Source organism: Coturnix japonica, chromosome 9 (assembly GCF_001577835.2).
Source record: "Coturnix japonica isolate 7356 chromosome 9, Coturnix japonica 2.1, whole genome shotgun sequence".
Taxonomy (NCBI): Eukaryota; Metazoa; Chordata; class Aves; order Galliformes; family Phasianidae; genus Coturnix; species Coturnix japonica.
In genome coordinates, this window is record NC_029524.1 from 634,811 (window position 1) to 649,329 (window position 14,519).

Below are 14,519 nucleotides of genomic sequence, written 5' to 3' on the forward strand. Positions count from 1 at the left end.
CCGTGATCCAGGCTCATCTTTGTGCCATCAGCAGATGTCAGCCTTGGGCTCCTGGCTGCCTGATGGCTGGGCAGGGACACGCTCACAAGTGCTGGGCTGTGTACGGAAGCCATGACCCTGCACCAGGAGGCAACACCTCCACCAGAGGTAACACCTCCACAGCCCCACAGCCACACCTGTGCTGACGTGCAGCACGACCTGTTTGGTGCTCAGAGGTGCCGGTGAGGGCTGAGGGATGCTGGTCTCAGGGTGGCAGCAGCACTCCTTGTGAGGAGGGCTCTTACCCTTCTGTAAGGAACTGCTACAGGAATAGGGGCCTCACACATCCGATTGCTTTGAACTCGACCTGATGTCGGTTTTAGCTTTGTAGGAACGCAGCTCTCAGCACAGCAGGCACTAGGACCCGCCTGCATCCCTCAGCCCCAGCCTGCACGTAGGGACTAAATATAGCACAGCCACGGCTGCAGGCTGAAGCCGCACGAGCAGCCGTCCATGCTGCCGGGAGGCGGCAGGCAGAGCAGTGCTGGTGCTGGGCACTCCGAGCCCTTGGCCAGCAGCACTGCAGTGGGCAAAGTGACCTCCTCGCTGCTCATCAGCAATGCCAGGACGGCCTGCAACGCGGAGCTGCTGGCCCGAGAGGGGGTCACCTTCTGTGTGAACGTCACCAGGCAGCAGCCCTTCCCTGGCCTCCTGCAGGCCCGAGCCATGCGCGTGCCTGTGTTCGACGACCCGGCTGAGGACCTGTACCACTACTTTGAGCAGTGCAGTGATGCCATAGAAGAAGCTGTGAGGAGCGGCGGGAAGTGCCTGGTGTACTGCAAGAACGGCCGCAGCAGATCCGCCGCTATCTGCACCGCGTACCTGATGAGACACCGAAACCTACCGCTCAAGGACGCCTTCGAGGTACTGTGCTCACACTGTGCTCATCATGTTATTTAGACGCTCGATATTTGAATACATTTCAACCATGCATTTTTTTCACCCCCCCAGTAGGAAAAATAAATCTGCAATATCAGCTACATGGGACAAACAGACTTGCAGATCTTTAAGCACCGGCAGCAACAGATGCATTCAGGGTTGTTTATGAACATTTTCCATACCACTTGCTTATTCATGGGAAGTGGAGTTAAAGACAGAGATGTGAAGCAGATCAGTGAAAATAAAAGGAGCTTTTGCAGAAGTCGTGTTGCAGGATTTGCTCTAAAGCTGCTGCATACATATCATTCGTGTGACAGCCTAATGTAGCAAAGAAACACCATCTGTTAGGCCTGCTGAACAGCTAGAGGCCAGCTAGCTACACGTAATAGCATCTCACCTTCATTAGGATGCTTGTCTAATAAACAGAACAAATGAACAGATGCTTCACAGTCTTTCAACCTTCACCCACTTGGCATATATACATACATTGCGATGTCTCTAATACAGGTAACTTCTTTGCTTTCAGACATGTGACCAAGTTTGACTGTCTTTGTAAGAGACATCCACATTTCCAGCAAACCCAGCATCTCTCTTTCATGTGTTGTCCACGAGGAACACGTGCAAGCACAGAGCGAGGTCATCAAAAACCAAAACCAAAATAAATCTTCTCAAAAGCCTAAGAAGAAGAAAACGGTTTGCATGGTAACTTGCATTGCTTCTGTAACACCTCTCCTTTCTTCTAGGTGGTGAAGGCTGCCAGACCAGTAGCAGAACCCAATGCAGGGTTTTGGTCTCAGCTACAGAGATATGAAGAAGATCTGAAAATAGCAAAGCAATCTGATCTGCCGAGCAAAGGACTGAGCTCACTTTAAAGCTCTTGGTTGTTGAGGAAGAAAGGTGACAGTGGCAACCTAAATGCCATTGTCACTCCTTTTGATGTAATTTATTACATTTATTAACATCTGTCAGTGGCCAAATTCATTCCTTGAAGTTTCTCTTTACAAGTCAGCAGTATCTGCGTGCAAACAAAGCAACTAAACTGTTCCTGCTCCGAGTATTTGCAGGTTGTCCCAATGAATGTGTCTGGATAGACAAGGAAGGACAAGCTAAGGGAGATGCACAAAGTTTCTCCTTCAGGCTACAGTCATGGTTTGATACAAGATGTTTAAAGTAGAAAAATACCAAAGTATTTTGTTGAACTATATTAACAAATTCATTATTTAAGGACAAAGAACTGTGAACCTGCAGTGTGAAATTCTATTTCACGTTGCTCAAGATATCAATATGAAGGAAAATTAGTTCATCTTCAGTGTCTTAAGTGCTTACATAAAGTAACAAACGCTCCCAGCAGTGGAGCAGTTTAAGGCATCAATTCTAATGCTGAAACCATGACAAAGAACAAAGCCACCGTGGAATTACTTGAATTAGGCAATTCAGATGCAATAGAAGCTCCTGAAGTAAACGACTGCCCCAAATTAAAATACAATTATTTTAGAACCTGAAAAGACAGAAAGAAAAACTAAAAACTGGTGCCATCTTTTAGTTACTTTGAGGCATCATCTGACCAGTTCCTTTCCTTGCTCCCAGCTGTGTTTGCTTTGTTCTGTAGCATTTATTTTTCATAGCTACAACCCAACCAACAAGCATCTTGTTGCATATCCACAGATATGCAGGTGAGTGGTTGTTTTTAAGGGTCTTTAGAAGCTTTTACAGATCTTGACTACATAAATAATAAGTATTTCAATATACCATGAGACTTGGACTTCAAACCTGTGGTATATAGATTGACTCTTCATTAATGGCCAGGATACTACGCATCAGAAAGTCTGTTTCAGTCAGTCAGCAAATCAAAGCTTATTTACTGTTATGAGCTAAAGCTCCCAGCTCTAATGAAAGTAAAACCATTTCTAACAGTGAGCTGCATTAACCCACAGGCAGTTACAGCATTCCAGTTCCACACTGTTTAGTTAGCTGAAATGGAAAAGAGGTGGTCTCAGTCAGCAGGGTATCCCACGCTCTGTGCTCAAATTTTACCAGACTTCCCAGCACACAGCCTTCATGCTGCAGGATTTCACATCGCATCTGCAGAAACCTATTTCTACCTCAAAGCCATTTCCAGAAGGAGGTGTTCAGCTGTAGATCATCTCCAAATTAAGATGAAAGATTGCAACATAGAACGAATCCCTGGAAGGAGATCATTTTTTTTCTTTAATGCAAGTTCAAAACCTAGTAACGTTACAAGTGATGTGGAAATATAAGCTTAGACACACTCCTTGGAACTTGTGACTGGCTCAGCGTCCTTGGTGTAAATTTGCTGCTGACCAGCTGCCTGGCCTGCTGAATATCTGTATTTGTTGGCACTGTAAATTAAGAGAAAAAGATTTTAAAAGTAGGTATTACACACACAGCCACAGTTTCAGGCAATTAGGAAGTTACTCATGTAGGTCTGTATCCAATGCACTGATAGCACATGCATCAGCTATTAAAGGCCAGTTGTTCTCACCAGGTGGCACAACCACCTTTCTGTTAGCCAGGAACCAGCTCTGGGTTCCGCACTCACCTGTGCCTTTCTTAGAGGCACTTAGGTCAAGCTTCTAAAGCAGAAGAGAATATAGATTATAATGCCTTCGTGAAAGCTGCAGTTTTTAATACAGGAATCAAAATTATGAGCAAAAGGAACCATCTTCAGCTGTCATCCATCATGTTGAACTTCTCTTGCCCCCAGTTTTGCCTGTTTTTTCAGGATATTTCAGGATATGTGGTACTTTGCATCAGTCAGATACAAAGTCAAATCTAAAGTCCAACTTGGCTGACAATATATTGCCATAAAAGTTCAGTGGCTTCAGTCTAAGCAATGGAGTGTCAGAAGAACACTCTCACTTATAGGGTGTTTTGACACAATCTTCCTAAGAGTAAATACAGCTTGCTTCTCCCTTCGGTCTTACGATCCTCTCAAGCCCAACTGTACATCCTTCAAACTATCTGGGATCTTCTACATAGACAAGGACCTCTGCTGCTTCTGGCAATCCCACCCCTCTCCTTGAGAAAGGGACCTTTAGTATGTGTAAAAAATAAAGATTGGGGAAAAATGCAGGCAAGGTTAAATACGGAGGCCAGGAACTTTAATATTTCTGTTTTGATGCACCCTCAACGTAATTGATGTGAAATGTTCCACAAGAAACATGGAAACATCACATGCTTCTAGCAGTCAATTTGGGGAAGAAAACACCACTACATTTTCTTCACAATAAATGGAGTTGAGTAGGTAGAGTTTTCTGTTTATTTTGCTGCAGATTCAAACCAGGCTGAAGGAGAGTGCAGACAATGATATATAACAGACAGTAACTATTTGAACTGCCAAAATTACCTGTATTCCTGCTTTTCCTTTCCTTTGCATGAACAGGTTAGGAAGATCCCACCAAGCATACAAAGAAAAGATCCAGTCCAACCTAAGTACAGAGCATCTCCTAGTTCGTATCTGAAACACAAAAGATTTTACACACATAACAAGATCACGGAGCTGTTACTTTAGAATGAGACTTAAAGCACAGAAATCATCCAAACAAATTCCATTCGGGATAGATGTCAGCTACTGAAAGGTACCTCAGTAGATTACACAGGAAAACAGATCTACTTTTGTGTCTGTTCAGTAAAACTCTTATGAGTATATTCAAGTGCTCTGCCAAATCAGTGCATAACAAAAAGTGCTGGGCAACATAGTAAGTAGTAATAAATAGTTGCATACATTTAATAAATTGCTGATAATAAAGAGAGACGCTGAATCTTAAAACTGAATCCAATAGAGCAATGGGTATGAATAATTTGAGATAAAAAGGGAAAAAAGAAAGTTACATGCATGCTCCTTTATGTATGCTGAATTCCATATCGGTGGTCTGGTCATTCATGCGACTCATCAGCTTTCTCCATCAGAACTTCCTCTTCAGTTTCCACCTGCATAAGGGTGCCCAAATACTGAAGAACTCTAAGAATTACCCCCTAGCTGGTATTTGGGTGGAGTGCACGAATAAATGTGGCAGAAGTAGCCAAGAAAGGAATTCTGTCATACATTAGGTATCTAGAGGGAGGTGTCCCTGCCCATAGCAGAGGATTGGAACTAGGTTATCTTGAAGGTCCCTTCAAACCCAAACCATTCTATCATTCTATGATCTCAGATGACAGAAGTACCAGTGTATTGTGCATGTGTCTTTGTTGTGTTACAAAAACTTCTTTCTTAGGGAAACTCCTGACTGCCTTTACCAGGCTCAGACACCTCTAGTCTTTGAGTCAAACTCTTTATCCATGTATTTCCTGGGATGGACAGAGGGATCTTCTGAAGAGTCTCTTCCTGAACAGTAAAATGGAAAGCTATCCTTTTTCATTCTGGGACTGTTCCTAAATGCAGTTCAGACACACAGAGAGTGCTGAATTTTCTCTAGGACATGTAAGTTTGTTACAAGACTGCCTAATAAAGAAGAGCCTTTTCCCAGCTTTCCTACTAAAAAAAGAACAACAAATTCTATACAAGCAGCTGCTTACAGGTGGTCCAGTGTTGTGACGATAGCAGTGGTTAGCTGCTTCTTATGACAGACACTAATGGCAAAGTAATGTTTGTGGCACGGCCAGAATAAGGGCAAAATAACTGTCATGGACCACACGGAAGCAATACTGAAACCAGATATGTGGATATTCTTTCTGTTCGTGAACATCAAATCACTATTTACAAGTGTTTGTTTCTGACTCCAGAACTAGGAAGATCCAGGGCGTCCCCATTGCACACTGGCACCCCAAGCAGAGCTCTGGTCCCACTGTTTCAGAGACTACACAGAAGAGAGAGATGATCACCATCTCAATACAAACAACCCCAAAAAGGTTGGATAGGGAAGCTGGAATACTAAGGAAGAATCAGAGGGTGCTGACTTGCGCAAGCACTGGTCTCTGCTCGCTGTCTGAAGTCAGGAATGTCACACACACCACACAAAGGAAAGCATATATAGGACGTATCCAGGGGATGATTCAGGTTTCCTTCACAGTTGCATGAGAAATTCCTCTAAGAATCAACAGTTATTTTACTACAATGTTATTCAACAATGTTATTTTACTAACTGGCTGACGTTGGACCAAAAAAAGCAATCCAAAAGGCAGATTTTCCACCTTCTTAAGACTGAAGATTAATACTGCCCTGTAATTGAAATTAAACCCCTTTCACACAGCCAGAGGAGAATGAACTTCCTAAAGAGAGCAGAGCATGGGTAAACACAGCTTTGCCAACAGTCAAAGTTAATTCCCTAAGAACTGTTCAGCAAACATACAGTCTAATATAGGAACTTTAGATACAAAAAAATCTTCAGCTACCAATTGCAAACAATCTAGTAACTGATTAACACAAACTGATGTTGAAACCCAGCAACCATAACGTAACTACAAAGCTCAGTGGCTCTTCTACAAACTGCAGTTCCTAATCATTCCTTCTTTTTGGTCCTCCAACATACTTACTACTTTTCAAAGGGGATATAAAGCAAAAAAAGTCTTACAAGTGTGATTTCTTTGGAAGTGCTTGTTTGGAAACATAAAGAGAGCAATAGCTTCAAGTACTGTGATTCATTAGGAAGCCTTTCACCTCCTATATCCCTGAACTGACCCTCAGGAGGAAAAGCTATGGAGCATTTCAATTGTTATCCTAGCAACTAATGGTTTATAGTTTACTGATTTAAAGGTGGCACACTTTGTAGAGGTGCTGAGAAATAATGAACTTCCCCTCTTCAAGCTCAAAGAGGGGAGATTTAGGTTGGATATAAGGAAGAAGTCTTTCACAGTGAAGGTGGTGAGGCACAGGTTGCCCAGAGATGTAGTGGATGCCTCATCCTTGGAGACTTTCATACCAGGCTGATCAGGCCCTGGGCATCCTGATCCAGCTGTGGTGTCCCCGTGCATTGCAGGGGAGCTGGACTACATGGCCTTTAAAGGTCCCTTTCAATTCTGAGGATTCTATGATTCTTCCTCAAAGCAGCTCTCTCATGTTCCACGGGCAATGTATTATTTGTTTTGCTCTCCCTTCTTCTCTCTCTCCAAAAGAGAGGCCCAATCACCACCCCCACCCTTACTCTTCATTGATAAGTCCATTTACCAAGATAAACCATCCTCAGTGAATGTTTAATTTTGAACAAGATAAGCTATCCTCAGACATTTCGCTTTAAAAGTTGCTGCTTCTGTAACAAACTGAGGGCTTTTATACCTCAAAAGCTGTTTGTGTGCAGCCTGGGATGGCAGTGCCTCAAAACTTGGGTCATTTTAATTTGTAAGGTAAATCAGTTCTGAGCTGTTATTATATGGTGGGGAATAAACTGACTTCTTCAATGACATTTTTCATCGGTCTGCAGGTCACTAGTACTCAGTGCAAGCCAATTTTCTGTACTTTTGTTCACATTTGCTTGAGTCTCAGCTAAGTGTACATCTCAGTGCTATGAAAAAAACATGCCATAGCCTTAACTTTCTTTGGCATTTAGACCAAAGGAGGGAGGAAATTCTAAACACGGCTGTTTGTACCTCTGAGGTATTTAAACAACTCACACTTTCCCCAAAGAGAAGCAGCAGCAGAGGTTAAAATATGAAGTACACATTTGAAAAGTGAGCATTAAGGGCTGCTGCTGGTACTGTGCCTTCCTGACAGGAATTCGTTTTTTAACAGATACTCATGAATGATGGAGGGCAGGCACAGATCATGAAGAACCTGAAAGGGAACAACTGCAGCATATATTTGATGCCAAAGAAGGAGTAGTCATAAAAATATATGTATTTTAAGTGACAACCAGGAACAATCTTGCTTTCAGCACTCATTATCAAAAGGAGTGTAGAAAACAGCATTTGTCAAGGCTATATAATTAGCAATTTCCACAATTAACACGCATGGTAAAAACCTGATTCTGATGAGAAATACAAGGGCCTACGCCTGTGATCACTGAACTCAAATGTAGAGGTCTAGAGGGTAGATACCTAGCACATACTGTAGTCTAGTATGACATATCTATTAACTTACTTTGTTCCAGTATATGATGGGTTAGAGAACTGAGCAGTAATCATTGCAGCGTACCAAGAAACAGCCACCATCGAACAGAGACCTGCCAGAAAAAAAAATATTAGAAAGCACACAGTTAAGTGAGTCTTTAATCCAACAGCAGTGCTCAATTCATTTAGTCTCATTGTGACAGCAATACAAAGTACTGACAGCATTTTTATTTCAGCCTCAGCATTACCTCCTAAAGTAAAAAGAAATCCTCCTGTGACAGCAACCTTTAGTTTTTCATCCTCATCTCTCAGCCCAACGTTTGTGCACTTTAAACCAAGCAGTGAGACCATGGCAGCTACGAATCCCAGGAGGATGGAAATGATCATCAAGGCACGGCATGCCTGGATATGGGCTAAGGGAGACAGATAAAGAGAGAACAAATAAGGAACTATACAGAAATTAAATTACCCCTATAACAGCAAAGCGTAACAGATCAGAGACAGTGACAAAATTAACAGGAGCAGTAATGAATGAATCTTGTCCAACCTTGCTATTCAGTTCTGAGAAATACCAAAAACGCAGAGGGCTGTCTGTGCAGTCAATCAGATTTCAGAGCTGAACTACACTTACACTTCAAGGCTCAGTAAATCCTCTTAGGAGCTCGAGTAAACCCCCAAAACCATAGCAAACACTTCACAGCTCACATCCTTCAGCCTTGTGAAAACACACTGCAGTAGACACGGTCATTTACAGGTGCAGGTACACATCTCCAGCCTGCCAGCTCTGGTGATTTCGTTTTACCTACAAACCCGAGTGCACAGGACACCTCCGAACTCCAGATCCCAACCAAGGTGATACTAGGGAAGACTGGAAAAATATCCTGGACACTCTGCCTTGCTACTTCCAGCAAGAGATGGAAAAAGCAGGTGCTGGAGTTAGCAGTATGTTTTGTGATATTTAAAACCGGATGGGTAATGAGCAGGGGATGAGCTGGTCCAAGATCTGCAGCTCTCCTCCCCTGCTGAAGATATTACTTTGCAGACAATGTTTAGTTGGTGAGGGTGTGTTAGATAGTCCAATGACCAGTTATTGAAACATATTCAAAGCTCTCTCTCTGTTTCTGCTGACAACTCTGCATCGTTTAAGCTCCTGAATTTTGCACTTAGGTATCAATCACTCAATAACCAGACCAGTTATTAGCCAGCCTAAGAAGGAAGATCAGACAGGGACTTGAGCCTCTTTGGAATAACAGCCTGAATTTAGTAGGTTCTGATTCAAATGAGATAATGAGATAAACATGCCAAGCATCGCAAGTATGATGGGTCTTGGCTCTAACAGTGCATAATTAGGATCTGAACTGGATAAGTTTCTCATACACACCTACACTAAACATGCCCTGGCTCATACCCATGAGAGCTACAAGTCTTTTTTGAAGGTCCCACTATTTGCCCTGACACCAACCCCACTTTCTTTGCCCAACTGTACTCTCATTATTTTTTTCTCCCATTCTGTGTCTTCTAACTTGTTTGTTGTTTTTTTTTTCAGTTGTCCTCTCCTTAAACCTCTTCTTCTCAGTTCTTCTCAGTTCTGCAAGCTGCTTTGTCCCTTCCTTCTTCCCATATTTATCCCTCAAGTATATTATCATCTCCTCAACAGAGTAACTGATCTCTTCAGTGGATCAAATCTGATCTTCACAACCTCACTTACATAGCCTGGCCTATTGATTTACTTTCCATCTCACCTTGTTTTCCCTCTTGCTGACACCACGTTGTTCTTGGTAATTCCCCAGGAGCTCTCTTCCTTCCTTTCTCTTTGGCTTTAGTAAACCTCCACTCACAATGCTCTTTTCTGCTTCCCTCAGATGGCTTTAAAACATACTCCGCCATCAGTAGCTCCAAGATCCTGACCTGCTGCCCACATCCACACAAGGGAGCTCTACAGAGAGACAACAACCCATGTAAACACAACCATGATGAGATTCTTGTACAGACTCAGGGGCAGTAAGTTAAGAACCAGCCCTTTAAGAGGGTTATAAGTGAACAAAGCATATAACTCACATGAGCATTCTGCTGAGGAAAGTCATTATCCTGCTAGTGGTGATTCTACTGGGTTATGTAGGATGTTACCTTCCTCTTAATACACACGCACATTTTAAAACCAGTTGTCAGATAACAGTTTGTTAGAAGGATTGTTAGGTAACTGTTAGTAACAGTTAGGTAACTGTTGTGAGGGCCACGACCTGCCCAAAGCAAGTAAGACGCTTTTTTCCAATACTCAGTGGTCGCTTTGAGCTCGTGCTGCAGGTCAGCAGGTTTGGCTGCAAAAGGATACTACCATGCCACTGTGATCATCTTCCTCCCTCAGCAGCCAAAAACATCTTTGCCATTATTTTAAATAGGAACAGATTTGGCAGCACAGCCAAAATGGCCCTGAGCAGCTTGCAATCTTGCAAGAAAGCAGATGGCAGTGTGTTGGGAATTGATCTTTTCAGGAGGTTTTTCCAAAATCCCCTCCTTGTGCTAAATCACTGCCATTTGAAAATGACAGCATACTAAAGTGAATGCACTGTGCCAGTATATTGGAATATCTGATCCTGTTAAATACCCTTCAAAGAGTTTCAGATTAATTTATTCACAAACAGAAGTTACTCTGCTGACTTCAGCAATCACTTCTACTCATATGACTTCCAAAGTTGAATTTAGTGAGGAATTTGAATCAAGTGTCTCTCCGATTTCATACTGTTCTCAAGGATTAAAAAATAATCATTAAAAAAAAAATTAAAGAAGTTATTTCTTCCTAATGGCAATTAAAAAGGCGATTTTGACACGCACTTGTAAAGCACACACATAAGAGGAACAAATTAAAGTGCAGATCTAGAATGCACAAGTTTTTCATACATGGCACCAGGCATTTTAATCATTCTGCTAAGGAAGCCACTCTACAGAAAAGAACAGTGATGTTTTCAGTAGATATTTTAATACAGGATTATTGTTCACTAAATTTTATTAACTATGGTTTGGTAAGCAGTGAACTTACCAATGGCACAGTGCTGTAGCATGTGCATCAGCAAAATAAAAGAACTAGCATGGATAGCCTCACATCTACACTATCCAGGACAGGAGTTTTTAACTCAGATCAGGTTCAACTGGTTGGATGAAATGAATACTTCCAATGGCTTGAAGTCATAAGGTGCATTCCTAGAGCACATTTCCCTGCTCAGTTTCATCCAAGAGGAATCATAGAATCATTAATAAGATTCAAAAAGACCTCCAAGATCATCTAGTCCAACCACCCACCTACCACCAATGTTGCATCCCTACACTACCCTTTCCTTAGGTCCTTTTCCTCCATCGCTTCCCTGGGCAGCCTATTCCAATGTTTAACCACTCTTTCAGAGAAAAAAATCTTCCTATTATCCAACTTGAACCTTCCCTGGTGCAACTTGAGGCAATTCCTTCTTGACCTATTGCTGTTACCTGGGAGAAAATGCTGACCACTACCTCACCACAACCTCCTTTCTGGGAGTTGTAGAGAGCTATAAAGTCTCCTCTGAGTCTCTTCTTCACCTTTCAGGAACCCATGCTGGCTGGTCCTAATCCCCTGGTCATCCCACACATACCACATGATCACCCTCTTGATGACCTGTTCCATAACCTTCACTGGCACTGAGGTCCATCTGACAGGTCTGTGGTTCCCCAGATCCTCCTCATGATTCTCCTTACAGATGTGTGTCACATTAGCAAGTCTTCGGTTATCTGGGACTTCTCTGGTTGAGCACTAACAGATTGTGGGAAGAGGCTTGACAACCACTTCCATCATCTCTCTCAGCCCCACTAGGATGTCAGTCCTATTTGCCTTCTCCTAGATCCATGCCCACAGGGACTCAACCTTATCACTGCCAGCTGCAAGCTCAGCCACATTGAAACACTCTCCAACAAAGACAGCCATGTCACCACCCCTCATTCCTTGCCTATCCCTTCTGAAGAGCTTATAGACATTATAGCCATCCCACCATGCTTCAGTAATGGCAACTAAGTCATAGTTAGCCTGCCACATGACAGGATAGAGGAGAACACCACCTGTACTCCTGCTCCATCCACTAACCGCCCCAGACCCATGAAGCCCCTTTTGATAGCCCTCAGGCTTCTCTCAGTGACTTCATCACTGCCAGCATGAACTATCAGTAAAGGATAAAAAACAGAGGGGCAAACCAGACCTTGCCTCTCCAACAAGGGCTGAGACATCTGTTCCTGCTTGTTAGGTGAGGCAAAGCTGTGATGTCGTTGTAAGCATCTGTTACACCTTGTGTGAACAGAAGAACCATTGGTCCCATCCCATCATTCTGCTTTCCAGAAAACAGGCCTCAGTTTCCAGATGAATTCTGGGCAAACTGATCTCTACACAGAGGAAGTCTTGGAGAGGAATACTCTGACTGTGGGTAGCAGAAAGGCAGGAAAAGCTGACATTGTCTATGACTCAATGAGCAGAGTTTTTTAAATCCTTAGGATATGATTTCCTTTCTTTTGAGGCCTCAGTTCAATATGCTGAATACTTAAACTGGCACTACTACCAAGAATGCAAATACGGTCACTGTACTTAGGGTCTGAGGAAGAACCACAAAAGCCCTGTATCTTGACGGTTTTCAGGCAGCCGCGTTTTTGAGATCTGCCTCACGCTGCTGGGCAGTTCTGACTGCAGTGCAGTCCATATCTGTACTAAGAAAGGCGAGTTCTCATAGTCTGTGCTATATGTAAGACCTGCTTCCAGTTCTGAGCAGTGCGCACTGAGAACAGGTGAGCTGGAAAGAATGCAGAAAAACAGCAGTGGCAATAATCAGGGATGCACAAAACAGGGCACGTGTCCAATTGCACTAACATGCTACACGAAAAGAAAAGAACAAAAGTACATCCCTGGGTATTATGTACGTATACACACTTACTCTCTGCACTCAACATGTGGGGAAACTTCATGCACTGTATTGCTCCAAAACCAGTGACTCCACAGTCCATCCAAAGACCTTCAGAAATCCACTTCGAAGGAACCAGCATTGCTGTGGTGTCAGAATTTTTCCATCTGTTGGACATGGTTGTGAGAAGTAAAAGGGTGGATCCAGCTAAAGCCATCAGCAGGGAACATATCTGTAGAGAAGATGAAGCCATCCCTTGGACAGAAGATGTTTTTAAAGAAGCCTCTCACAGTTTCTGGTATTACAAACCTGTTGAAACAGTTTACACACATACAGAAGACGGATTTACTTTTCCTTCAGGAAAACATCAGAAAGATGTACATACAAACTAATCTATTGCATAAGAAACACGAAGAACTGATATTTAAATCTCATGAAATAACTGGAATACTCAAATATTCTATGACATCTGAGTATATTCTTAAGAAAACTTTTATTACTGTACATGCATATCCCACAAAATATCAACGAAAGCAGAAGGACAAAATGAGGAATTCTCTGTTTCACACTTGCAATGCGTCATCAGTTCTTCACTAGTTTGCTAACTCAATTCTTTTAGAATTAAAGATACCAAATGCCTTCATAAATTGTCTCCTGATTATCAATAGAAATCTCAAGTGAAATGAGTTTTGATACTTACGTTTATGATACGCTTCTAATCTCCACATTTACCTTCCTGCTAGACAGTAATGTCAGCACTTTGTGTGGATCAGCTTGATCAAACAGAAAGGGAAGTTTTGTACTCTTTGGGACCTTTCCCCCCATTCTAAAAATCAAGGACCCATGGCCGAAGCATTGCCCAACTGTTGCACAAAGGCCCAGATGTGGCTTTTTCCTATAACATCTCAGTGAAATGGACAACTCAACTAAGAAAATCATAACAAAATCATGAGAGTTACTACCAAGGGTGCCTAGATTAAATGGGCAATCGCTGGTATATAATCTGCCTTGTCAGTGCCCATGCATCAACAGTCTCTGAGGCAACAGAGAAAAATATTATTACAGTTTTCATCATGGCTTATTTACACCTTTGTTGTACTTCTCACTGAAATGCTGTCTTCATGAAAAGAGCCCTTGTTAATGATAAAACAGGCAATCACAAAGAGCATTTGCTTTGGGATGCAGCCCCCACTGCAATAGGGCACATACAGCTTTCCAGGGTGATGGAAAAAAAGCGACTGTGTAACTTCTTCAAAGCACACACAAGTGTCAACAGAAAACATGCAAAATAAATCATACATTTAACTTGAGGAGTAAACCCAAGCAGACTTTGTACTGTGGGAATACAAGAAAAGCTGCTCAGAGCAGGAGCTGTGGAGCAAAATAAACAGCACCTCATCGCTGTCAGTGAAGAACTTAGCCATGAAATCCAATCTAAATCTCCCTTCCTTCAGTTTAAAGCCACTCTCCTTTGTCCTATCACTATCTACCCATGTAAAAAGTTGATTTATTTCCCGATTTCCCTCGTGTTTTAAAAACATAACTCCCTTTAAATATGTGAAGGCCATACTGAGGTCACCCCGCAGCCTTCTCTTCCGCAGGCTGAACAGGCCGAGCTCCCTCATGCTGTCCGTGCAGGAGCGGTGCTGCAGCCCTCGGATCATCTTTGTGGCCTCCTCCGGACCCTCTGCA

The 14,519-nt window shown here is 42.7% G+C and overlaps 2 protein-coding genes across 4 annotated transcripts; one reads left to right on the forward strand and one right to left on the reverse strand.

Moving 5' to 3' along the window:
* The first annotated feature begins 20 nt into the window (after positions 1-20).
* On the forward strand, positions 21-4,184 carry DUSP28 (dual specificity phosphatase 28). Its single transcript, XM_015870932.2, has 2 exons — positions 21-903; positions 1,662-4,184. Exons 1-2 carry the CDS (start codon positions 493-495, stop codon positions 1,788-1,790), a joined length of 540 nt encoding a protein of 179 aa, XP_015726418.1. The 5' UTR covers positions 21-492; the 3' UTR covers positions 1,791-4,184.
* On the reverse strand, positions 2,690-14,507 carry LOC107317818 (claudin-19-like). 3 transcript variants are annotated; one of them, XM_015870928.2, is made up of 6 exons: positions 12,861-13,136; positions 9,663-9,856; positions 8,169-8,333; positions 7,952-8,033; positions 4,286-4,396; positions 2,690-3,278 (listed from the first exon to the last, which is right to left on the reverse strand). In XM_015870928.2, the coding sequence occupies exons 2-6, from the start codon at positions 9,805-9,807 to the stop codon at positions 3,179-3,181; spliced, it is 603 nt and encodes a 200-aa protein (XP_015726414.1). In that variant the 5' UTR covers positions 9,808-9,856; positions 12,861-13,136; the 3' UTR covers positions 2,690-3,178. The 3 variants fall into 3 exon arrangements, with proteins under 3 accessions (XP_015726414.1, XP_015726413.1, XP_015726412.1); XM_015870927.2 differs by lacking the exon at positions 9,663-9,856 and adding an exon at positions 14,398-14,507 and having other exon boundaries at positions 2,748-3,278; XM_015870926.2 differs by lacking the exon at positions 9,663-9,856 and adding an exon at positions 13,528-14,320 and having other exon boundaries at positions 2,748-3,278.
* Between the last annotated feature and the right edge of the window lie 12 nt (positions 14,508-14,519).

Coding starts and splice junctions, on each gene's coding strand:
- DUSP28 (XM_015870932.2), top strand. CDS start 493: ATGCTGCCGGGAGGCGGCAGGCAGAGCAGTGCTGGTGCTGGGCACTCC. Junction 904..1,661: donor CGCTCAAGGACGCCTTCGAG/GTACTGTGCTCA, acceptor CCTTTCTTCTAG/GTGGTGAAGGCTGCCAGACC.
- LOC107317818 (XM_015870927.2), bottom strand. CDS start 13,080: ATGGCTTCATCTTCTCTACAGATATGTTCCCTGCTGATGGCTTTAGCT. Junction 8,334..12,860: donor CCACATGTTGAGTGCAGAGA/GTAAGTGTGTAT, acceptor TGTCTCCCTTAG/CCCATATCCAGGCATGCCGT. Junction 4,397..7,951: donor CCATCATATACTGGAACAAA/GTAAGTTAATAG, acceptor TTTGTGTTTCAG/ATACGAACTAGGAGATGCTC.